The 25999-nt window shown below is 43.9% G+C and overlaps 1 protein-coding gene across 5 annotated transcripts in view; it reads left to right on the forward strand.

Annotated features, from left to right (window-relative positions):
* msi2b (musashi RNA-binding protein 2b) overlaps nucleotides 1-25999 on the forward strand; it is a 208725-nt gene that overhangs the window by 460 nt on the left and 182266 nt on the right. For all 5 annotated transcript variants that reach the window (XM_061216701.1, XM_061216702.1, XM_061216704.1 and 2 more), the window contains exons 2-5: nucleotides 51-91; nucleotides 373-454; nucleotides 966-1050; nucleotides 12546-12587. In XM_061216701.1, the coding sequence (XP_061072685.1) occupies nucleotides 51-91; nucleotides 373-454; nucleotides 966-1050; nucleotides 12546-12587 (250 nt within the window). The remainder of the gene's footprint in view (nucleotides 1-50; nucleotides 92-372; nucleotides 455-965; nucleotides 1051-12545; nucleotides 12588-25999) is intronic.

Below are 25999 nucleotides of genomic sequence, written 5' to 3' on the forward strand. Positions count from 1 at the left end.
ATGGCCGATCTGACAACTGGACTCACTTCTGTTATGTTTTCTCCTTACAGTAAAATGTTTATCGGTGGCCTCAGTTGGCAAACCTCACCAGGTGAGAAAACGATTCTTCCAGAATTTGGTGGCTTTCGGTGTTGTTGAGTTGTGTATGTCGTCCATCCGAGTCTGCCCCTGTTCGCGGCGATGCGCGACTGTGCTGTACAGTGGGATATGTTCGGTGTACCTCCCGTGCGTGCGCAAGGTTATTTTCATTTCCAACCATTTGAAGTCCTCTATTCGACCGCTGTGTTAATCAGCGATCGTTTGAAATCTGATCAAGAACACTTATTTTGCCAGACGGTTGACTCTGTGTTTCCCCTCTTATTTTCTTTTCAGACAACCTTCGAGACTATTTTAGTAAATTTGGGGAAATCAGAGAATGTATGGTGATGAGGGATCCCACGACGAAACGCTCCAGGTAAAATAAATGTTTTTGGAGCTTTGCTTACACTTTTCTTGAACAGCAATGCAATAAGTAGGTGTGTTGTGCTCATTGTACAATTGCTAATGCAATACTCGACGTTTTGTCCCACGTAGTGCTTTTTAAAAGCAGTTTGCTAAAATCAGCGCTCTGCAAAGGTGGCGGGACTCTCCTGTACAATCCTCGCGGCTAAGCGAAGAAAGTGTTTATTTGTAAGATGAGGTGTTTATTAACAATCAATGTCTTTAATGTTTTTATTTTGGATATCCTATATATCCTCTTAAAAAGTAAGCCGTTCATGTACGCAGCACTTGTTCCAAGTGCACGCGCGTAATATTGCCATTCTAGAAATGCCAAACTAACGTCGGTGTTTTGTTTGTTTCGCATGGGTAAATTTGATCATTGAAACTATTTCGATTTGTTTAATTAATATTTAGTTAGCTTATCCTATAATTATTCACCCTAATGTTCTTTTCTGAATGTTTTATTTTCTATTTTATTTCTACAGAGGGTTTGGATTCGTTACGTTTGGGGATGCTGCCAGCGTAGATAAAGTCCTTGCACAACAGCACCACGAATTAGACTCAAAGACGGTACGTTTGTTTTTGGTGATGCATCTTTCGGAGTGACATTTGGTTGTGATATAACGTGTTTTTTCTCGTAAATTTCGTAATCACCTTGCGGTATGAACATCTATTGGGCACAGAAACTTGATCTCTAAGCCTTTTCTTCACGTCTCACTACTTTTTCCCTCGCCTTATTTGTGTATTTTATCCGATGTTTTGGATATAAATGGCCCGGCTAGAAATTATACAGTACATAGCCTATAACCGTGTTAATGACAGCGAAAATGATTGCAGTTTGCTAAATTAGGCTAATTGCACACACTCTCATTACGTCATTGAACGAGGACTTTAATCGAATTTAACCTCGATTTGAATACAACATCGCCTGCCAAATGGGTCATTCTTTGATTTGTGTTGCAAACCAGGTCCGAGCAATTTCACATTATATAAAAACACGAATAACCTGGATTTGTTTTTATGAACCTTTTTTACGATTAGGAAATAGAAAAAAGAGAAATTTGTTTATATAATAGAGCCTTTTGTCACCACATCATGAAAAATAGCCTTACTTTTGCAATATAATGAGAATTTAATCACATAAACTTCCATTTTAATGACTATTTTCTGGTCAAATTAAAAGAAAAACACTGAAAATATTGTTTACTCATTATCTAGTTTAGTTTTAGAAAATATAAAAGAAAATTGTCTTCAATAAAAATATTTTTTATTAAAGGTTTGATGTCTGTGGTGTTACCCAACAGATAATATCTCTTTCAAAATAAGTAGGAAGTGATCCTTTTGGAAGTGATTTTACAATGAAGCCGGAATTCTGTCTTAACAAAAACTGAATTGTATATGTCCAAATTTCTTTTTGTTTATGGTGTTACTCCTTTATAATATTTATTTTATGTTTCCACATGTCTTCTTGCTAGTTAGCTAAAATGGCTGCATGTTAGCTTTGCAGAAATTATCATATTTGTGTGCAGTTGTCTTTGGTGTTACTGTCTTTGGTGTTATTGACATATAGGAAATAAATTACACTAAGCATTTATTTTTCTTTTCTTCACAATAGAAATTATAAGTGTTTACAGCATACTGGTATAAATTGCACTTCAGGAAACTAAATTATCTTATCATATGTGATATTCTATCATAGAGTATTCTACCATAAGTGAAGGTAACCCCAGAGACAAATATTCAAATATTCCAGAGATCTAAAATCATAAAGCTCTCAAATTTGTGGAAGAATAGTGGTAAGATGTTAACAAATGAAAGTCAGTGAATTTTTAAGCCAAATCTACATTTTTATTTGACATTTTCTCAGCTGGCCTGGAACAGTTAACAAGGAATCACCCGGATGTATTTGCGCTCATAGTGCTATTTATCTGAAATGAAGTACAATTTGGTAAAACGCTGACGCTCGTTGACCCTGTCATTAGGTGATGCCCGCTCGCACTCCTGCGCTGTGTTTGAATAATGGAATAAGCCACCTGACAATGAATAAGCCCAGATAACGGACAGTCGCTGCTCCCCGAGTCCACAGAGGATGATGTTCAGTTATTAACATGAACTTTAACTTCATTTTAAAGTTCTTAAAAACATATTGAGGGGAACATGGATTACCGTGATGCTGCTTAATTTAGTAGCTTAGCCTATTCAGTGTGACAAATGAAATGGAAACAACTACCAAAAAGTAAGCATACGAAGATAAGAATTATTTTCTTTGTAAAACTGTATTTCTGTTAATTTACAGGCTTCCAATGCATGGGTAATATTGCCTTCTCTCTCTCTCACCCCACCCATATATATGCATATATTGACGTGCCAATATATGGATGGCTTACTGAACCCCTCCACCCCTCCAACTCTGTAAAATAGATGCATCTTTTATTTTCATTTTCCAAAATGAATTAAGGTATGATTCCATGGATAACATAGTAGGTGCAAAATATTTGATTTAAAAAGTTATTTTTCTAAATTCTAATAACCTAGAGGATTTATTAGAAAAGCTGTGTTAAGATGCGGAGATGGCCACATTCATTTAATCTGTTTAATATCTGACTGACCTTTTCCTGTACTGTAATTGCATATGTCAGTTGCTGTCTTATATTATCTGAAAGGGAAATTAAACCCTCAATTTCCTGTAAAAAGTGCTGTTTGGGTATAGAATTAAGAGGAGTATGCTTTTAAGAGGAGTGAATTTGCATTATTTTTGAAATAGTTTGATTTTCAGGTAATTTTCAGGAAAAGGTTATTGTTTTTTTTGTGTGTGTATATATGTATTTAGTGTGTGTTTATGTTTGTTTGTTTGTGTGTTTGTCTGTGTGTTTGTTTGTGTGTTTGTCTGTGTCTGGATAGAATGGAGGAAATTACCCTGAGAGTTTTTTGCTTTTTCCTGTTTTTGCTTGGCAGGTGGTAAAATCAATTTGTGTTTGATTTATATATTTTTGTATTTTTGCCAGCCCTTTTTCATTGGAACAACACCTACTTGACCGAAAGAAAGCAAGAACTGTGTTTGTGTTGCCCTTGACGTTTACATTTTCAGCTGGGAAGATGTTTTTGAAAGTAGCTGTAGAAAGATGGTCGCTGTAGAAAGACAGACATATTGCTGTTGAAAGCGAGCCTCGCGCGGGTTGTGCGGGTAGCTGTCGAAAGACCGACGTATTGTTGTTGAAAGCGTGCTCTGTGGGATTACCCTGCCGCTCTCTCCTGTTTAACCGCGAGGACGGGCTGGTCTCCTGTGCCTGCAGTGCTGAGGTGCATCATGGGCACCTGGGACATCCAAGGTACTTTCCTTCCCTCAGTGACGCCTAGAAGGCAGCTCCTGCCTCCAGGACTGCAAACAGCAGGTCGGCCAGCGGGTTCAGCTCTGCCCACCACAGATAATGTGTACTTGTGTTTTCACTGGAAGTTTTACTTTCATGTATTTTTAACAAATCTATTTGCTAATCTGTCACTATTAAGTTTTCTAGTTCTAAAAAACAGTGCCTTCCAGGCTTCACTGAGGGAAGGGAAGTACCTTGGGCGGGCAGGAAATGACCTCAGAGTAAGAAATGGCCTGGAGGCAGGAAGTGGCCTCAGGGCAGGAAGCAGGAAATGGCCTGGAGGCAGGAAGTGGCCTCAGGGCAGGAAGCAGGAAATGGCCTGGAGGCAGGAAGTGGCCTCAGGGCAGGAAGCAGGAAATGGCCTGGAGGCTGGAAATGGCCTCAGGGCAGGAAGCAGTAAGTGGCCTGGGGGCTGTGCCGTGGGGGCAGTCACCTCCTGTTCTAATTTTTACATTACATTAATGGCATTTGGCAGACACTCTTATCCAGAGCGACATACAGTTGATTAGACTAAGCAGGAGACAATCCTCCCCTGGAGCAATGCAGGGTTAAGGGCCTTGCTCAAGGGCCCAACGGCTGTGCGGATCTTATTGTGGCTACACATTCACATCTGGACATAGATTTGCTCTAATGTGTCTGCAGTATGAAAGAATATTTATTTTGGATATGGATTACTTTATGGGTTACCTAACAAGGTGTATGATGCACCATTTTTAGCCTGACACAACTAGGGGATCTGAATATTTGCTCTTTTCTGCTTAACCTGTACTGTCTGTTCATAATCTGGCTCTCTTTTTCTTTAATAAATATTTTAAACAAACTGGGTCAGTATTTATTCATAAAATGCCCTTTACAGAATTTGTTGGCGGAGTCGTGAATGTGCGATTGGGCGAGCGTAAGAACGGTAAGAGTTTGCTTTGTAACAATGTGGTGACTTACTGCTTGTCTGTCCTGGCCTGTCTTTGTTTCCTGCAGTGTGAAGGAGACGGTTGTTTGTTGGTAAAAGCCTGTGGTTGTTCCAAGAGATCGAGTGATGCTGAAATCTCCCTGCCCTGGTCATGCCACCGATTTGTAGTGAGATCTCTGTGTACACGGGAGGATGGAGTGCCCGCAAGGATTGCACTTTGGGGAGGGTAATTGAGTGTGGCAGGAAGGGCAGTGCACGTGTGACCACAGCTTTAGAAGTTCAAGCCCATCAAATGCATGCCTCTTCACAATGCACATAACCCAAATTGTATTATGATTCATGCAGTTGACCTAGATCAGGGTAATTGCTAAGCAAAGTAATAAGTGCAGGTTCTATTCAGTACTTATAAAGTGGTTAGGTGGACCATTTTTAGTCAAATATCAATGCAAGTACAGCCCCACTGTAAAAACTCATTTGCAATTAGTTTTTTTTTTTTTTTTACCGTTACTGAAGGGATAAATTATTATTTTCATAGTATCTCCTGTTACGTAGCAGAAATGGGTTGCTTGAGCGCATTTGCAACACTCAATTTTGTTTTTGCTTGGCAGGTGGTAAAATGCATTCTTCTGTTATTTATTTATTGCTATGCCTTTTTATTGATACAGTACCAATATTGAAATGGCTGCTCCATGGCGGAGTGCTGTGGGGGCTGCTGGGATTGCCACGCCGCTCTCTCCTGTGTAACCGTGAGGGTGCATCATGGGCACTTGGGACAGGGGACAGGGAATGGCCTGGAGGACTGGAAGGTGCCAAACTGGTGCCGTTCCCCACTGGTTTTTTCTCTGCACAATGGGAAGTGTCGATAACTTTATCATATTTACCATTAGATATAACTACCTAGCTGGTTAACGTAACAGGTTACCTAATCTATTTTAGCTATCTTACATTACTGTCTGACATTAGCCTAGCTGCTAACATTACTTCATGTTATGCTCAGAGTGGCTTCCTTCTGGCTGGCGCTAGTCTGATTTAAAATTATTTAAAAAGTAGATCCTAAAAATGCATAATCTGTGAGAAAAGGGAACATGTTTTATTTTGTCTTTTTAGAAATTACCCATTTAGCTAAATGTTTTGGAAAACCTTCACTGACCTCCATTCATTCTGTGAGCGCCCGTTGTCTGTCCAATAAAGTAAGCAGACGATTCAGACCGAGAGTGCGGCCTCTAGCTCCGCCTCTTCCTCTCTGGCAGAAAGCAGGAAATGGCCTGGAGCATTCCCAAACATTGTGAAATTAATATATCCCACACCTACAGCATATCCCTCACATACAACATATTCCACATATTTCTCCTTCCTGCCGTGAAACATGCTTTGTCCTGCAGATGCCTGGCTTACTGGTGATCTTGCCTGTGTAGTCTGGGGGTGGTCTGTGCTAATGGCTGTTTTATTCAGTGGCTACTGTGCACTGGGAAGAGAACAGGCTCTAAAGAGATGAGGCCATCTTCATTGTGGTTTATTTTCTGTGCTGAAGAACATGTTCTGAGAAGGGAGGGGGATCATCTGCAGGTGTGAGCCTGAAATTCGGCTGAGGTCAAGCAGAGGCTAAAAATCCCCAAATCTGTAGGAGTCCTATTAATTTCGGCTTGCTGTAGGCTAAATGCTATCCTGGCTAAAATGGCCAAATCTGTAGGAGTCCTATTAATTTCGGCCTGCTGTAGGCTAAGCGCTACCTGGCTAAAATAAAAAAAAGCACTTCTTGTGCTTTGCTTTTCCTTGTCCTCAATCAGTAAGAATTTGCCAAAACATTCACAAGAGCTGCAGTAGAAGCTCCTCAGATGGTCTGAATGTTTTAAGGCTTTGTTGATCACACTTTGCCATAAGGTTAATGAATTGGCATGAACTAATGTAGTTGTTAACATGAATTAATGATGGACAAATCTGTTCATTTAGCTTGAAATGAGCATTTCATTAGTTAATGCATTTGTTAACCAATACTAATATATTTCTTACATTAAATGTATAAATTAGCAAATTATAGGATGAACTTATAATTAGTTAGCCAGTTAATGTATTTGTTAATGTTTTTTTCATTCTAATATGAAATGGCAATAACTAATGTAGCTGTTAACATAATGGTGTACAAATACATCAACAGCTGTGCAGAATAACTTGTCAATAGTAGTGAGTTAACTACATTAGTTCATGCCTTTTCATTATTTTTATATTTATTATTATTATGATTATTATTATTATTACTACTTTCAGTCATAGTATTAAATGTGTAGGAATGCACTCCATTGTGTGCTCTGGCCTAATATGCTCAGCTAATGGTCTGTTATCCCTGGGGCCAGTCCTGCCCCCAGGAAAAGATGTTAATGCAGAAAAAGAAACCACCTCCATCCACTGAGAGACTGCAATCTATTCACAGTGTTCAGCCTTACAGAGTGAATGGGCACCAAATAAAATACAAATATTTGGATTGATACCCTTGAAAAGACTGAATAAAACAGTTGGAAATGCTTTACAATGACCAACAGCTTTTTAAAAGCGATAATAAAAAATGCATATTCACACACAGACACACACACACGCAGTGACTACTTTATTAGGTACACCTTTCTAGTACTGGGTATCTGTATTGATACTGGGGGCCATTAGAGTACACTGAAGTTATAGTCATGTTTGTAGAACCAGGTTGACATTATGTGTACTTTGTGACATGGTGCATTACCCTGCTGGAAGCAGCCATCAGAAGATGGCTAGATTATGACCACTCAGGCATGCACATGGTCAGCAATAATACTCAGGTAGGCTGTGGCATTTACACAATGCTCAGTGTGCATTAAGGGACCTAATGTGTGCCAAGAAAACATTCCCCACACCATTACACCTCCACCACCAGCCTGAAACGTTGATACAAGGCAGGATGGATCCATGGATTCATGTTGTTCACCCCAAATTTTGACCTGACCATCAGCATGTTGCCACAGAAATTGAGATTCGTCAGACCAGGTGCTGTTTTAGTGGGCCTGTGCCCACTAACGGGGTGGTCCTCTGCTGCTGTAGCCCATCCACATCCACTTCAAACCACTGTTGTTCAAACCACACAACAGAATGGGGAATAAAGGTTATCTATTTGACTTTGACTGTGGAATGATTGTTGGTGCCAGACGGGAAACTGCAGATCTCCTGAGATGTCCGTGCACAACTCTAGAGTCTCTGGAGTTTACAGAGAATGATGTAATGAACAAAAAACATCCAGTGGGTGGTGTTGCTGTGGGTGAAAATGCTTTGTTAATGAGAGAGGTCCGTAGAGAATGGCCAGACTGGTTCAAGCTGACAAGGAGGCAACAGTAACTCAAATAACCATGCATTCTAACAGTGGCAAGCAGAAGAGCATCTTTGAGCAAACAACCTTGAAGTGGATGGGCTACAACAGCAGAAGACCAATACGTTTTATAAGTTTAATATGTCAATAAGTTTAATAAATACCAAATAAACTGGTCAATGTGTGTGTATATATGTGTGTATACAGTCCCCTCCAAAAGTAAGAACAGCAAGGCCAATTCCTTTGTTTTTGCAATACAGTACTGAATACATTTGAGGCTGAGCTAAAAAGATAAACATGAGACAAGCTTTTATTTCTTGGTATTTACACCTTGATGTGTTAAACTAATTAGAACATACCACATTTGGTATCAGACCACCCAATGTTTAGGTGAGCAGAAGTATTGGAACAGAGACTTTCAGTAAATTAAAGTAAATAACACTTCATATTTGGTAGCATATTCCTTGCTTGCGATAACTACATGAAGTCTGCGATGTAATTTGTGATGCTTTTCCAGGCTTTTACTGCAGCCTTTTTCAGTTGTTGTTTCGTGGTTTGGTGATTGATTGGCCAGTCTTAAAACCTTCTACCTTTTCTCCCTAATGAAGTCCAATAGTTGTTCTGTTGGCAGTGTGTTTTGGGTCATTGTCTTGCTGCATGGGGAAGTTCCTCCCAATTAGTTTGGATGCATTTCTCCTTAAGTTGGCAGACAGAATGTTTTTGTAGACTCCTGAATTCATCCTGCTGCTACATCATCAATAAAGAGTAGTGAGCCCACTGCAGAAGCAGCCAAGCAAGCCCAATCCATGACACTTCCTCCACCGTGCTTCACAGATGAGCTTGTATGTTTTGGATTATGAGTGGATCCCTTCTTTCTCCACACTTTGGCCTTTCCATCACTTTGGCAGAGGTTAACCTTGGTCTCATCAGTCCATAAAACTTTTGTGGCTCATCTCTAGTTCTTTGTAAATTGTAGTCCTACCTTCTGATTTTTACTACTCATGAGTAGTTTGCATCTTCTGGTATTGTCTCTATATTGCTGCTGTCTTCTCGAACGGCTGATTACGATACCCTCACTGCTGCCCTGTGGAGATTGTTTGTGTCACTGACTCACATTTTTGGGGTTTTCGGCCAGCTCTCACAATGTTTCTGTTATCAACTGCTGTTGTTTTCCTTGGTCAACCTGTTTAATGTCTGTTGCTCAGTACACCAGTGGTTTCTTTCTTTTTCAGGACATTCCAAGTTGTTGTTCAAGCTATCCCCAATGCTTGTGCAATGGCTCTGATCAATGGCTCCCCTCTTTTCTAATCTTCAAAATGGCTTGCTTTTCTCCCAAAGACAGCTCTCTGGTCTTCATGTTGGTTTATTCTTTCTAACACAAATGTCTTCTCAGGCATAACCCAGTGCTAAAACAAAGAGTAGACATTCATAACTATTTATTGTTCAACAAACATCTGACAGTCAAATACTTTTTCTCACTTAGATAAAAAACCGGAAATAAAAGCTGATATTTGGATCTGTCATCTCATGTGACCTCAAACTCAATTATCTTCAGTGTATAGCAAAAACAAGTAAAAACAACAATGCAAATAATTGGCCATGCAAACTTTTAAGAAATTAAACCCATTGAAACACCAGCCTATTAGGCCCATTATTGTCTGCATACTGTATCTGTATAGCTGAGCTTTAACTATACAGTATCATGTTATCATATTTTTACCATTCTTTTACTCAAAGTCATAGGAAAATGTCATTCTTATCACATCATTAAACATTTAATTTAATAGGAAATTACATACAGTGCATTTCATTGTAAAATTTAAACAAGTTTAAACAAGTACTTTTCAAAAATATCGCCATTAATTATTTTTAAACATTGCCAGTAAAACAATTACTGAGGATACACAGTGCCTGTAAGTATTTGGACAGTGGTACAGTTTCTGTTCTTTTGGCTCTGTACTCCAGCACAATGGATTTTAAATGAAGCCATGAATATGAGATTGAAGTGCAGACTGCTTTAATTAGAGGGTATTTACATCCATATCAGGTGATCCCTGTAGGAATTTCTTATACATAGTCAGATGTACTCAATCGCTTCCTTGGTGCTGTTAGGTTTCGTGTTTTCACTGTATCGTTTTCTGTCTAAGTGCGTCGCGTTTCCGTGTTTTTGTTACCTCTGTGCACACTGTAGCCACCCTGTCAGTTTGTTCACCTCATTCATTCGTTTCACCTGTGTTTCACTTCCTGACTGTTTCCCACACCTGATTACCATTCCCTCTTGTTACCTGTGTTATTTAAACCCCTTTGTTTGTCCAGTTTGTCGCCAGATTGTTATGTGTCCCGACCATACTCTCCAGCATTTATTTCTGATACCGGTTAGAACCTGTCTGACCTGCGTATTTTATGATAAAGACTTCTATGCCTTGTTCTCGCATGTGGGTTGCCTGTTCTACCGACCTGGTAGGTGCAGGCATGAGAAAGCTTTCAGTATCTCATCTTGATTCTAGGCTTTTGATTGCCTTTGGTGTCTGTTATTGCCATTTGTCAACATGAGGACCAGTGCTGTGCCAATGGCAGTCAAGAATAAAAGAACACCAAGAATCAAGACTAGATACTATACTGTACTGAAAGCTTTCCTCTACGTGCACTATGAAAGCGTTCAAATGCACCTCACTAATCAGAAACAGCTCAAAAGCCAAGTGTCCAATTACTTTTGCTCCCGTAAAATGTGGGGACTGTATAAAAATGAATGAATGAATTCCTACACAGATCCCCACAGTATGTAAATACTCTCAAATGGCAGTCTGCACTTTGACCTCATATGCATTGTTTTATTTCAAATCTAGCGTGCTGCAGTACAGAGCCAAAAGAATAAATTGTACCACTGTCCAAATACTTATGAACTGCACTGTATATGCAGTCTTATACAGTGTGTGCGCCCACTGTGTGTGTATATATACATACGTATATAGAAAGGATGATAGATTTGCCATGAATGAGCCGTTGGATGTGTTAGGATTGCATCAGTTTTGGGTTGAGCATGAGAGATCCATGTAACCAAGGCTGAGTTAATCTCTTCGCTGTAAACACTGTGAATCCATGTATCAACAGTGCTGGGCAAACAGACCTCAGTGTACTGCTGCTTCACTTTGTAGTGGAATGTAATTGGACTTAGCACCAGTTAAAATTCAATTTTTATCATTTTTTTGCAATATAACTGGAAAAAAAAAGAATGAGGCTTATATTTGGACTCAATTTTGAGGTTCTTAAAAATAACCCTCACTATTCTTTAAAAAAAAAATATTCCTCCAAGAGTTGTGAACCTTGTAATCTTTTGCTATGGAAGTGAGGTCTGGCAGGAGCATTAGCCTGGGGGCTGTAGTAGTGTATGATGTGCCACTGGAGAGGCTGAATTAGCACATTAGCAAGTGCCGCCAGCCGTGATCCCAGCGCTGGGATCTTGTGGAGTCGTGCGTTTATTGGCCCTCCGGGATCTGGCTGTGTGATGTGTTTCAGAGAGCGAGTGGGCGACGTCAATATGAATTCAGTATTAAGTTAAGAAAAAGAAATAGCTGGGCTGAACGAGGTGGAAAATACCGCATGGGTTTGAGAAGGGGAAAGTGGCACGTTAAATTTAAAAGAAATATTTTAAACCTGTGTGCGTTTTCATATTCTAAATACATTGCTATTTATTCGGCAGATGTTATTTTCCTTGCTAGACTCGGTCGACTTCCACAAGGTAATTGGTTAATTTGGTTGCGCCTGAGGCGAGCCGGGTAAATGATCCATTTGTGCTGTGTAATCAGCGGCTGGCGCTGAATTTCCTGTTTTGGTCAAATTTTCCCTTTTTTCTAAAGGAAAAGCAATCACTCAGTGAGCAGTCACTGTTATCTCCGCTTTCTGCCGTCATGCCTAGACGTTTCATTACGGAAATTACTCAACTTTCTCTGGGCCGCGCAAAGAGCCCTGTATCAGTGCAGCTAACAGAGTTCTTGCTGTGTGTTGTGAAGGAGAGGAGTCTTTGATCTTTGGTGTTTTTTATTACTTTTTTTTTAACAGGCACATTGTCCATCAGTGTTCTTTTATAGGGTACGGATCAGAAGCAGAGGGAGGGGAATGTGGAAATGGCCAGATAGTCCTTTCTCGGTTTGTGTTGTAAGGCCGGTTTCCATCACCAGTGTCGACCTGCAACCTGTGTCACCCTTTTCATTTTCTGGGCAATGTACTGTTTCCTGTCCTGCGCTACTAAATATGAGGTTATTGAGTATAAGCCGAGAATATTGACACATATTTCACAGGCTGGGGGCAGCTCAGAACATTCCCTGCCAAACCTCTCTCTCACTTCTCTGCCTTGTGAAAAGAGACAAAAAAATGACATGTTGTGGAATTGTTTTGTTTTTTTGTTCATAAACTGTCTCACTGTGCTCTCTTCCACCCTGTGCCCCCCCCCCCCCCCTCACAGATTGACCCTAAAGTTGCCTTCCCCCGACGTGCTCAGCCCAAGGTAAGAGGATGTGAGATTTCTTGTGACGCGTGTTGTCATGTGTTGTCTGATGGGGGTTGGTGCGCGTCTGTGATTTCAGACATTGGGATTGTTTTTGTTCTTTTCTGCTGCTTGTTAACTCCACTTTCATTTTCTCTTGCCAGTGCTTTGGCACCATAGAGCAGGTAGAGGTGGAGTGCAACAGGTGTTGTTCTGTTATGTAGGGTATAGTAGGGGTTCTGTCCACCTCAGAATGGCTTAAACTGGCATGATGTCACGCTGAGACCTGTCTCAGGACTGCAGTCCTCGTTTGGGTGGCCCCTGAGGATTGTGGGTAGACCGAGCGGCGCCACACGCCTGGGTTGGTGACCGCGTTCCTCCCGGCTCAATCCCAGGTCTCTGCAAAGGGGCAGAGCAGAGATGTCCTGCTGGGAACAGGCTGAGATGTGCTCTGACCTGGCCTAATGCTGTGTCCTGTGGACTGAACTCCGTCAGTGTGCCAGTGTGCGCGGAGCTCCTGTGTCGTAGCAGCCCGTGGGCCAGTGTACATGTTGATATGTGCAAAGGGAAAGTCAAACAGGGCTGTGTTGTGAGAGAATTCAGTGGATTTATTGAGATACTTTGGACCATTGACCTTGCATGTTACTATTAGTATTTGTGTTGTGAGATACTAGCAGGGATGACATGAATACAATATAAATGAATAACTGTGTTTGAATTGTGTATTTATCATTTAAAGTTACAGTGTTCATGTGTGTAAATGTTGAAATATAAAAGATAATTATTGTGGAAACTGCTCTATTATTTAAGCATTTAGCTGGGCAACTACATAATATGGGCAAGTTAACAACAACAGATGCAATAATAATAATAATAATATATTAATTAGGTTTTTGTCCCAAGCATTATGAAGGGCACTGCATATTACAATCCTCATAAACATTTAAACACCACAACAGGAACACAAATATAAATGAATGACTATGTTTGTATTGTTGTTTCTAACAGCATTAGTAGGGTTGATATGCACAGGTCTGAAAGGAGGTGGGTTGGGACTGGGGCAGGTGGAATAACCAGGGTGGGGGGGAAGGTGACAACTGGCACACACACACAGCCTACATCTGTGTGTGTCCCTACAGTCGGATGCTGCCAGAACTCACCGTCTCCTGAAGCTTCTCAGGACTGGGGTTTAGTACTGGCATTGGTCTGATTTTGCCAAGTACTTCACAGACTTCTGAAGCACATCTGTATCATATCTGGGAGAAAATATACACACCTCCACATTGACTACTGGCACTACTTGCTTTTACAATAAGTGAAATAAGAGTAACAATAATACATTTTATGTCTAGCCCTTCATTACACAGTGGATCAAACATAGTTACACATTGGCAATATTATTAATGATGATTATATTGTAAACCAGGCAGCATGGACGGTGCAGTGGGTAGCACTGCCGCCTCACAGCAAGGAGGTCCTGGGTTCGGATCCCGGTCGGCCGGGGCCTCTCTGTGTGGAGTTTGCATGTTCTCCCCGTGTTTGCGTGGGTTGGTGTGTGTGCCCTGAGATGGACTGGCGACCTGTCCAGGGTGTATTCCTGCCTTTCGCCAAATGTATGCTGGGATAGGCTCCAGCCCCCCTGCGGCCCTGTTCAGGATAAGCGGGTTGAGATAATGGATGGATGGATGGATGGATATTGTAAACCCTAATGTGATCGCATGTTAATATAGCTGCCTACGACGTTGAGACACAAACATGCAGACACATTATCCCGTTTAACCTGCAATTTCCCCACTTAAAAATGCAACAGAAAAACTAACAATTCATATGAATAATGAATTACTCTAGCTGATTAAACTACAGGCCATTTAACTGAAAATATCGTGGGAGCACCTCAGAAACATCAATATAATATAGGAACCCCTTAGTAGTGTAATAATTATACTTATGAAACGTTTGTTGGCGACCATGGAAATTATTCACGGATATTCCATATGAACTGTGTCTGCAGAGTGTGCTGTAGCCTATCAGAGCTGTGTCTGCAGGGTGTGCTGTAGCCTATCAGAGCTGTGGCTGCAGGGTGTGCTGTAGCCTATCAGAGCCATGGCTGCAGGGTGTGCTGTAGCCTATCAGAGCCATGGCTGCAGGGTGTGCTGTAGCCTATCAGAGCCGTGTCTGCAGGGTGTGCTGTAGCCTATCAGAGCCTGTGCTCTGTGCTGTCGGACATTAAAGCCAGTCAGAGCTCCAGACAGCTCATTACCTGAGCCCAGCCAGTAAGAGCAGAGTTCTGTCAGGCTGGGAGCGGAGCCTTGTGATAAGAGCAGAGGTGACTGCTCCCCAGAACCAGCACAGTCTCCTGGATCTCCAGAACCAGCACAGACTCCTGGATCTCCAGAACCAGCACAGACTCCTGGATCTCCAGAACCAGCACAGACTCCTGGATCTCCAGAACCAGCACAGACTCCTGGATCTCCAGAACCAGCACAGACTCCTGGATCTCCAGAACCAGCACAGACTCCTGGATCTCCAGAACCAGCACAGACTCCTGGATCCCCAGAACCAGCACAGACTCCTGGATCCCCAGAACCAGCACAGACTCCTGGATCTCCAGAACCAGCACAGTCTCCTGGATCTCCAGAACAAGCACAGTCTCCTGGATCTCCAGAACCAGCACAGGCTCCTGGATCTCCAGAACCAGCACAGACTCCTGGATCTCTCAGTAAATCTGGGGCTAAATTTAGAGTTCCTTCAGCAGAGAGTGGAGATTACTGGCACACGCTGAGAGAGAGTGGTAGTGTGGCACACTCTCCCCCACTTCCTTCCCCCTCTCTCCCCCTCCCTCTGTCTATCTGTTCCCCCTCTCTCCCCCTCTCTCTGCAATCTCTTTCTTTCTTTCTCAGCAACAGAACCCTTTCCTTATTTATTTCTTTATTTCCCCGTCAAGCCCCTCCCCTTGAATAATTTATTTCTTGGGGTTAATAAGTTTGATGCTGCGTACCAGTAACCACAGACACCGGGGCGTGGCTATGGGTGGGTGGAGGGTTGGCCAGTGCCTACCCGAGAGGGTTGTCTGCCCACCCTGGAGAAAGACCTGCGAGTGGCCAGAAGTCTCCTGCACCACAGGCTGAAGTGAAGTTTAGAAATGCGCATTATCCTGCCACAAATTGATGGACACTTGCAAATTAAGTAACTGCCAACCTCTCCAAACCTCCCCCACCCCCATGCTCTCGGTGAAACCCTGTGCTTCCTGTCTGCGTTTCCTGACCTGTGAGGCGCTCAGTGAGGTAGCAGAATCTACAGCAGGGCTTTCTCAAAACGTGTTGCCATGCAGTTCTTGGATTTGAGTTCAGCTCAGATTTCCCCACCTCCATTTAGCACCAATAATGTCAAATCAGACTGCTTTTCCAATCTGTTCTCACACCTGTTGAGAATCAGTTTAATATAATGACAGGATGGCTCTTTTTGAAATAACTGTTTTTGAAATAACTGGGGGACGTGTCTGCTGGGTCGGGTGATCTGTGGGTCTCCTGGGACGTTTCGGATCAGAGATGGAGGGACGGATGCTATGTGATTGCTGGCCCTCGCTCCTCACTGCTGTGCTGGGAGTGATTTGAGCTCCTGTGGCCTTCTTCTGAGCTGTTTGCGCTTTTCGGGGAGCTCCGTTCTGCATGGGATATGGTCTACAGTCGAGGGACCACAGTCCTCCTGGGAGTCCCCACTTCCTCCTGGGCATCACCGCTTAGATTTTATACAGTAAAGCATAGCTGTTATTATTTTCTCTGTAGTGGACAGTATGCTGGCAGTGTGCTGAGGCAAACCTGGACAAGGTCAGTTGAAGATTTTCAGTGCATCTGAAAGTTTTTTCTTCTCAGTGAAAGGCTCAAGTGCATCTATTTTGGCCGGATGCTCCAGGCTTTGGTCGTTTTATAATCTCGATGTGTCTTTATTACATTACATTACATTTTATTTAGAAGAGACTTTAATCCAAAGCAACGTGCAAAAAAGTGCATATCAGGGTCATATTAGAACACACTTCAGAACAAGTAGGGTAAGATGCAATTCACAGAGAATCAGTCGTACAGCCGTGAATATTATTTCCAGTACACATGGCAAATCAGCCAAGTCAGTAAGAAATTAGGACACTAATTACTAATTACGAACTAACTACAGTGCCAAGATAAATACAAATGCAAATACAATATACCATATATACAAGTATAACTGCATTAGTCCTAGATTAGACTATAGGGGGCTAATGAAATAGCCCCTTTAGCCTACTTTATGTGTAGTGCAGCACTGAGCGGATCGGAGCGTGTCTCTCTGCCCGCCCGGCCTCTCTGTACAGCGGGCTGTCGATGTGCTGCTCACGCAGGGTGAGCTTAGCTCAGCTGTATTGTGTGCACGTGAAGAGCGTTGGTGTAACTCAAGCGGGGGAATGTTCCGGAGAACGGGCAGTCGGCCAGCTTTTACCCCTGATTACAGATGGACCAAAGCGCTGTGGTCTGGTCCTCAGGATGAAGGGCAGCCATGCTCGGTGTCTTTGAGTGAGAAACCCTCTTTTAGGGAAAATGGCACTGCATATTACAGTAAATATCATGACTGCATATTAAGTATCAGTAGTTTGTGGGGGGAGTACGGCTGTCTGTGATTAATATAGTGATTATCATAATGCTGTATACTTGAGTATACAGCACTAAGAGATGGGGAGAGAGAGATGGATACTTCTGGGGTGGATTGCTGTTCATCAATATTTTTTTCTGTTTTAGCCACATGTTCTCACAAGTTGTTCTGCAGATAATGCATGGGCCTGTTTGGTTTTGTATTTGAGGGAGAGAGAAAGACACTTGAGCTACTGACTGTATTCAGATGAAAGATGTACTTAGGGATCTGAACCGGTCAGTTGCCAGTTTGAGTCCCTGCGTGGAGGGGCATTGCTGCGGTTTTCACCAGGACCGAGACGCCGCTTCAGTCATGCAGCAGGGAGGCTTGGAAAACATGAATAGAAGCGTAAGTGTGAAATAACTCGCACCAGATACAGGCCCGTCTGCCAAGCCTGAATTCAGTCCATTCATGAGTCACACAGCGCAGTGCGTGGGCGGCACCCTGCTAAAAATGGGAAGATGCGTCAACGTGAATCCCAGAATAACACAGAGTGCTGAATGTGGGTGACTCCGTGCTCCCACCGCGGGCTGCGTTTCCTCCAGAGGTGTTACCACACACGATATCGATATCACTGGCTCCCCCAGCCATGGATGGTAGAGAACCCTCCTTCCCCTGGGACCTATGTCACTGCAGACCCCTCCTTCTCCTGGGACCAATGTCCCGCCAGAACCCTCCTTCCCCTGGGACCAATTTCACTGCAGACCCCTCCTTCCCCTGGGACCAATGTCACTGCAGACCCTTCCTTCTCCTGGGACCAATGTGACTGCAGAAGCCTCCTTCCCCTGGGACCAATGTGACTGCAGAACCTCCTTCCCCTGGGACCAATGTCCCGCCAGAACCCTCCTTCCCCTGGGACCAATGTCACTGCAGACCCCTCCTTCCCCTGGGACCAATGTGACTGCCGAACCCTCCTTCCCCTGGGACCAATGTGACTGCAGAACCTCCTTCCCCTGGGACCAATGTCACTGCAGACCCCTCCTTCTCCTGGGACCAATGTCCCGCCAGAACCCTCCTTCCCCTGGGACCAATGTCACTGCAGAAGCCTCCTTCTCCTGGGACCAATGTCAGTCCAGTCTGTATTGAAATGATTAAACATTGTGGATACTATTGGCCGATAGCAAAGCCCTGCCCACTTTGGTTGCTGTTGCTATGTTGGTCAAACAACGTGTTGAATCTTTAAGAATCGTCTACTCCCTCTCTCCCCCCTATCCTTTGATAATGCTACTCCGTTCTACGTGTGACTAACGAGGGTTAAGCATCTGAAGAACAAAACAGGGACATGACTAACTGCTTACTGAAAAAATTAAGTTAATGCTTACAGTATAATGGCCTTGCAAATTGAGGTAATTGACCCAAACGTTTTAGACAGTATCAACATGTGAAGTGACTAAAAACATTGGAAACATTTCATTTTTAACTGGTAACACTGCAAATTGATTTCTCTGACCTGCGAACTGCTGTCTTTATTCCACTAAAAGAAGTCAAGCAGGTTGTGTGCATTTAGCTGTGTTCTTTAGAAGACCAGAAATGAATAAACCAGAGACAAACATGGTATTTTGTCAGATAATTTATTGAAATGTATTCATGTAGATGTGTGTGGAGTATATCCGTATCAACTCTCCTCTGAGGGAATGGTTAATTGTTCACTGAACAAGGTAGGTTGACGAATAGCATTGCATTGGAGAACTGGCTCCTGCAATGGAATTAATCACCCGTACGTGTTCAAACTCAGAGAGGGTGATATTTATTCTATTCTAAGTTAACTGTGCCATTGAGCCTTTCTCACTTTCAGCTGCAATTCTTGATGCTACGCTCACATTTAGGTTACATTTTAGCTGGCCAACTAACGTTGGAGCGTGTTGGCTGTGCGTACAGTGCGTTTGCATGTGTGTGAGGGTGTTGGGCGTGCAGTGTGTTTACCTGTGTGTGAGGGTGTTGGGCGTGCAGTGTATTTACCTGTGTGTGAGGGTGTTGGGCGTGCAGTGCATTTACCTGTGTGTGAGTGTGTTGGGCGTGCAGTGTGTTTACCTGTGTGTGAGGGTGTTGGGCGTGCAGTGTGTTTACCTGTGTGTGAGGGTGTTGGGCGTGCAGTGTGTTTACCTGTGTGTGAGGGTGTTGGCTGTGCGTACAGTGCGTTTGCATATGTGTGAGGTTGTTGGGCAGACATTTTCGGGAACATGATATTGAGTCAGGTTTTACTTCCCAGCTCTGCTCTTGCCCTGGAGGTGACCCCCCCTCCCCCCCCGGTAACAGCTGTGACCTCTCTCAGGCCAGCTGAGCGCAGGCGGGGCCTCCCGGTCTCTGGAGGAATGGTTCAGACAGGACCGCACAGTGCAGTGGGTTTGTGAGCTCCAGGGAGGCCCAGGAAAGCTGCTGTTTCTACAGCTGTGTTCAAAGCCAGCGACTGGGCTGACTGATCTTCGGGCGGGGTGAAGGGTCACCGCGTCAGCCTCATGGAGCACAATGTCATATTTCCACTCTTCTCACTCTGTAAGGATTAGGAATCATTGAATTGTGAATTAGAATTTCTATTGATATACAGGCACTGAAAAAGTACTTTTTATATTATGCTCCTTACACTTCTCTTTTGCACTGAATTTAATTGGCCGAGCAAATGAAGGATCGGTGCTTTTACGGATTAGGTGACGTGTAGGTGGCTCTGACATGTAGTTGGCAGGAATAACACACCAGTACAGCAGTACTAGCAGCCTTACAGATGAGGGAGCTCAGTCACTTTGGGGCACAACCTGCCGAAGAGATTTCAGCCATGTTTGTAGCCTACATTTACCTTGAGGCAATTCTACCCTCTTAAGTAGCGCAAAATTGACTCTTTTTTTGGTAGAAATAAATTTAGCAAATACAAACCGGCAGCCTAAAACAGAAGTCTCATTACTTGGCACAGTCTTCAAATCCAAAGGATATGCAACCAAGTGCTAAATATGATGACTTTATCTACGGTTATGTTAATTTTATTGTTTTGGCTCTGCACACCAGCACACTGGATTTGAATGGAAACAATGAATTGAGCTTTAAAGTGCAGAGCGTCAGCTTTTCTTTGAAGGTATTTACATCAATATCTGGTGTTTCATGTTGGGATTACAGCCCTTTTTATACGTAGACTTTATTCCACAGCATATGAATTCCAGAACCATTTCTTAAAGTACTTTTAAGCAAACTCTGGCCATTCTGTTCTTGAGGGTTACCAGTGGTTTGCTCCAAGACTAGTGTGCCAGAGAAGCTTGATAAATGGAGAGTAAGTTTGGTCTGGTGAGGCATTATGAGAGAAGTTGTGGTTTGTAAAGAGTAAGTTTGGTCTGGTGAGACATTATGAGAGAAATGGCTGTTTAGGAAGAGTAGATTTGGTCTGGTGAAGTGTTATGCGAGAACTTGCAGTTTGTAAAGAGTAGGTTTGGTCTGGTAAGACATTAATGAGAGGTTTTAAAAATGGTGGTTTGTAAACAATAGGTTTGGTCTGGTAAGACGTTAATGAGAGGTTTGTAAAGTGGTTTGTAAAATGGCGGTTTGTGTCTGCTGGATGAGGCTGGCTGTGAAAGGGCCGTCAGCACTGAGGAGCAGAGCTGTGTTAATTTGTGCGAAGGGTCAGCGTGACTCCGCCGGTCTCTCCATCACCAGCTTCTGCACCGTGCCGAATTTACCCGCTTCTGAGAATGCATGCACTGCTGCTCGCTGTGTTCTTCAAAGACAGTTTCTGTCTCTTATTGCCCCGGTTAACCTTTACCAAACACCCCCCCCCCCATCCCAAAATAGATGTAAAAATCACTGGTGCCCCCGGTCTGAATGCTCTCACACTGTGTTCTTGCCTTCAGCATGCTTCTCCAGTCCGTTGGGGAAAGCATGTGTAAAAGCTTCCGCAGAGAGGGCTTGGGGTGAAAGCAGATTCTCATGCATCATACATTTGGTGAGTCACACCTAAAGATGCTCTCCATAGTTCCTCGCAACTCGGGAGAAGCAGGGATAGCGAGTGATGTGTGAACGAGCGTGGCGCGTACATCACACGCATGTGAGCTTGTGTGTGCGTGCATACAGAGCCTGCGTGTTGTTTGGCGCTGTGTGTTGGGAGTGCCGCGGTAGCGATGGACGCTAAACCGCAGCCGATTTACGGCTCGTAATGAAAGGCTGTGTCGCTCACAGAGAGGCACGGGGCAGCTGTAATGGCAGCTGAGTTCCTCAGAGGCAGTGGAAGGAGGGCCACCGGAGTCGTACAGAGTGGTTACCGTGCAGAGCTGTGAGCCTGAGTCTGTCTTCAGTGAGGATGCTAATGCTGATTAGCAACAGGTATGGAGTGGCTCCAATGGGGGTCACAGTCACAGAGACTTCTTGTTTCAAAATCAGGCGAAGGTGGCCCCTCGACCGAAATGGTGCAGGGCTTAAACCTATGGTCTTCATTCCCGGTCCTAGAGAGCCGCAGGGTGTGCCGCAGGAAGATCATTGGGTTAAACTGTCTGATTCACAGTAGTCACTGCAAGGATCCCATTTCACCTGTGTTCCTTTGCCATTTCCTGTGTTAAAATAGTAAAATGGTAGTAATTCCTACTTTGGTCTCTGGATATGGATGTAAACACCCTTAAATGAAACCTGCCTGTTTCCCCGACGTCATATTTTTCTATGTGTTGCATTTCTAATACAATGTTCTGGAGTAGAGGCAAAACAACACAGGTTTTGACTCTGTCCAAGTACTACAGGCTACACTGTATGCGTACATAATATACAGTACGTTTTGTCTTTTTTGATTAGCTGTGATCTAGACCAGGCTTGCCCAATCCTGTTCCTAGAGATTTACCATCCTGTAGGTGTTCACTCCAACCCTTATTTGGCAGACCTGATTCTACGAATTAGCAGTTCACTGAGATCTCCAGCTCTTCAACGAGGTGTGCTTTCTTAGGGATGATGTGAATACAGACATGATCTGCAGGAACAGCGTGAGCCAGCTCTGATGCTTGACAATACTTAAGTGTTTGCTTCTAAATGGCTTTCTATTTTTACATTTGACATTACTGGCATCGGGCAGAGTCACTCTTATCCTCAGCGACGCACAGCGAGAAGGCGAGCGGAGGGGAGAGATCAGTGCTGGAATGTTACAGGTTTATTTCAGTCTGAAAAAAGGCACAAAGGAAAGGCCACAACAAATGAAAGGAGACATCCATTACTGAAAGAGCGCATGCATCAGCGCCTGCTGAATCAGAACAAGGTGTGTGTGTGTGTGGGAGCGTGTGTGTGTGAGTGTGTGTGTGTGTGTGTGTGTGTGTTTGTGTGTGTGTGTATGTGTGTCATTGTTTGCCGGTGTGGATGGTTGTTTTGGGGGTGTTGCTGGTTGTTTGGTGGGGTGTTGCTGGTTGTTTGGCGGGGTGTTGCTGGTTGTTTGCTGGGGTTGTTTGGCGGGTGTTGTTGGCTGCTTGGGGGATTGCTGGTTGTTTGGGGGTGTTTCTGATGTTGCTGTCTGTTTGGGGCTGGGAGGTGTTGCTTGTTGTTTTGGAAGGTGATTGTAGTTGTTTGGGGGGGGGGTCTGGTTGTTTGGGAGGTGTTCTTGGTTGTTGGGGGGGGGGTGTTGTTGGTTATTTGGGGTGGTATTGCTGCGTTTTTTGGGGGTGTTGCCATTTTCTGTTGAGGGAGTTGCTGTTTTTTTGGGGGGGGTTGTTGATTGTTTGGGGGTGTTGCTGGTTGTTTGGGGAGTGTTGCTGGTTGTATGGGGGGTGTTGCTGGTGTTTTGGTGGGTGCTGCTGACTGTTTGAGGGGGCATGGCTGGTTTTTTGAGGGGTGTTTCTGGCTGTTTGGGGGGATTTGTTCATTGTTTGAGGGATTTTTCTGGTTGTTTGCTGGTTGTTTGGCTGGTTGTTTTGGGAGTGTTGCTGGTTATATGGGGGTATTGCTGGTGTTTTGGGGGATATAGCTGGTTATTTAGTGGGTGTTGCTGGCTGTTTGGGGGGGAGTTGCTGGCTGATTCAGGGGCTTTTGCTGGTTGTTTGGGAGGTGTTACTGGTGGTTTTGGGGGAGTTTCTCCAAGGTAATATTATCAAAGAGATACTGTCCGGCTTTTTTTTTGCCCTCTCTGACAGTTGAATCTTGAGCTAAAATACATTTTTAAGAGTAAATTTGGGACTTGAACAGTTTTCAGAGGCACTGGGGCCATTCGGTAAAGGGCTCCCGGAGGCCAGCCCTTATCACAGACACATCGGGCCCACTTCTCCTGTGGATTATCCCTCAGCCCTCTCGCTGAAGTGGGTATTCCCTGGGACCCGGCCACCCCAAATGCTCCTCCCTCTGGGTTTAGCGGTAGCTTATCTCGATGGCCATAAATCCCTTTTTCTTTTCCTTCTCTGAGGTTTACTGGCACCGTCTGCACTGTGGATGTATGCTGGCCAGTTTTAGAAGGCATCAGGGTGGGAAATCTGTGACCAATCACATTGAAGGGTTGGGCCTGGGAGGGACATGCTGACGAATGGGGACCTGTCCATCAGATGTTGAAGTCACCGTCCTGAGCAACACAACCAAAAAAATCTCCCAGCTTCAGAGCCTTGGGGTGCACTACACCAGGCTTACTGTACAGACAAAAAATGTAAAAATGTAGTTCCCATAGAAACACAGGGACTGCCCGCAGAGCTGCCTCACCTTTCCCCACATATGCGGCTGTGAGTTAGTCTGTCAGTGCTTTTGGCAATCAGCTCGTCAGCTAAGTCATCAGTCAGTCAGTTCAGCAGTGTCAGTCAGACAGTTTGTTTAGCAATCGGGCCCTTTAAGCCATGGTGTCAAACTGAATCCCCAGGGGGCCACGGTGTCTGCAGGTTTTTGTGATTTCCTTTCAATCAGCTGTCAATTAAGGCCTTGAGAACAAGGTGTGTGGATTCTTTAGCCAATGAATGACCCACTGGTGCCAAGAACACCACAAAAACCAGCAGACGCTGCGGCCCTCCAGGACAGGAGTTTGAAACCTGTGCTTAAAGCAGCCAGTTTAAATCGGTCAGTTTAAGTTTGGAGAAGTTTCAGTCAGTGTTAGGCTTTGTGATAGCCGATAAGGTGCTTGAGGGAGGTTGTAAACGCGGTTTTGGGCCTGGGATCTGAGCCATTTATCTCTCTCCTCATCTACAGCTGAAGCAGACAGTTTCACTCCGAGGGCTCTTACACAAACATGGTGGAAAATCCCAACGTCTGGTTTCCAGCCCAAAAATCTCACTCCAAACCTGAAGAGCTCCGAAGCCAATTTCCCAGTCTATTCCCCTGTATCTGGGATTATGTTAGTTGGGATATTTGTAAAAAAGAAAACTTTCTAATTCCGTTTTATCTTTTTTTAATAGACAGTTTGGCAGTGAGCTGGCTCTGCTGCGTGCCGCAGCAGGTTGACCCTATAAGACTCACCTCTTCACTCTGTACCTTGACTCCTCTGCGGGAGTGCACTGATCCACTGCCAGCTTGTTCACCTGTCTGAATTCTTAGCCCCGTGTTGTACTTTGTACTCTAGTCTAGTTGCAGTTGTATCTGTATTCATATTGTATTCGCATTTGTATCTTTTGATACTGTACTTAGCCCTAATTCCTTGGCCTATTTTCCATGTGTACCGGAATTGCTGTTCATGGCTGTACAATGGATTCTTTGTGAATTGTACCTTATCCGACCTGCTCTGTATGTTCTTCTGACCTTCATATGCAGTTCTTTCTACGTCGCTTTGGTTAAATTGGTCTGCTAAGTAAAATGTAATGTAATGGAATGTGGGTTTGGTGATTCTCCTGCTCCAGCTCACAGTGAAGCTGTGAGCCGGAGGAACCTGAGTGGGTGTTCTGCTCCCAAACCCCAGAGCAGGGTCCTCCTTTACCCCTTAGAGTGGGGGTGTCTGGCCTTGCAGGTGACCTTTTACCCAGCGGCTGAGGGGGAGCTGGCATCCTCCATTTTGACTTGAGTGATACAGAAATTAAACAAGCATTAGAACTCAGTGGTATACAACATAGTTATTTTATCACTGCTATGAACCACTCAGATTGCCAGATTTCTCCTACCCATTTCATAAAAGAAAATGTACAACCAATTGACAGTAATTTTGGAGACAATAAGAAGGCGACGCACAAAGTTGGCAGGAAGTCTGCCTCAGTAAAAATCCCGAAACAGTTTGTGTCGCAGAAAAACTGAGAAAAAACCTTTAGGAGTTGTTTTTCAGAAGGATCAAGGGAGGATGCTGTCACAGTTCACTGATGAACAGAAAGGTTTTAACAGAAAGCAGCGTTAGATCTGGGTGAGTGGGCGTGTGTCTGCGAGGGTGGAGAAGTGATCGGGGGGCGTGTAGGCGGCTTGTTTTAACTCTGTCATGTTAGTCCTTCCTAACTGAAACATTAAAGTCTCACACACATATTTTTTCTGTTTTTAGCTTTCATATCATCCTGAAGATGGTGCAGTGGGTAGCACTGCCGCCTCACAGCAAGGAGGTCCTGGGTTCGAATCCCCGTCGGCTAGGGCCTCTCTGTGCAGAGTTTGCATGTTCTCCCCGTGTCTGCGTGGGTTTCCTCCGGGTACTCCGGTTTCCTCCCACAGTCCAAAGACATGCAGGTTAGGCTGATGGGAGAGTCTAAATAGGTATGAGTGTGTGAGTGAATGGTGTGTGTCCTGCGATGGACTGGTGACCTGTCCAGGGTTTATTCCTGCCTTTCGCCCAATGTATGCTGGGATAGGCTCCAGCCCCCCTGTGACCCTGTTCAGGATAAGCGGGTTAGGATAATGAATGAATGAATATCATCCTGAAGCTTTCAATTCGTGTTCCATGCTGATCC

This window comes from Conger conger, chromosome 13 (assembly GCF_963514075.1).
Source record: "Conger conger chromosome 13, fConCon1.1, whole genome shotgun sequence".
Classification (NCBI taxonomy): domain Eukaryota; kingdom Metazoa; phylum Chordata; class Actinopteri; order Anguilliformes; family Congridae; genus Conger; species Conger conger.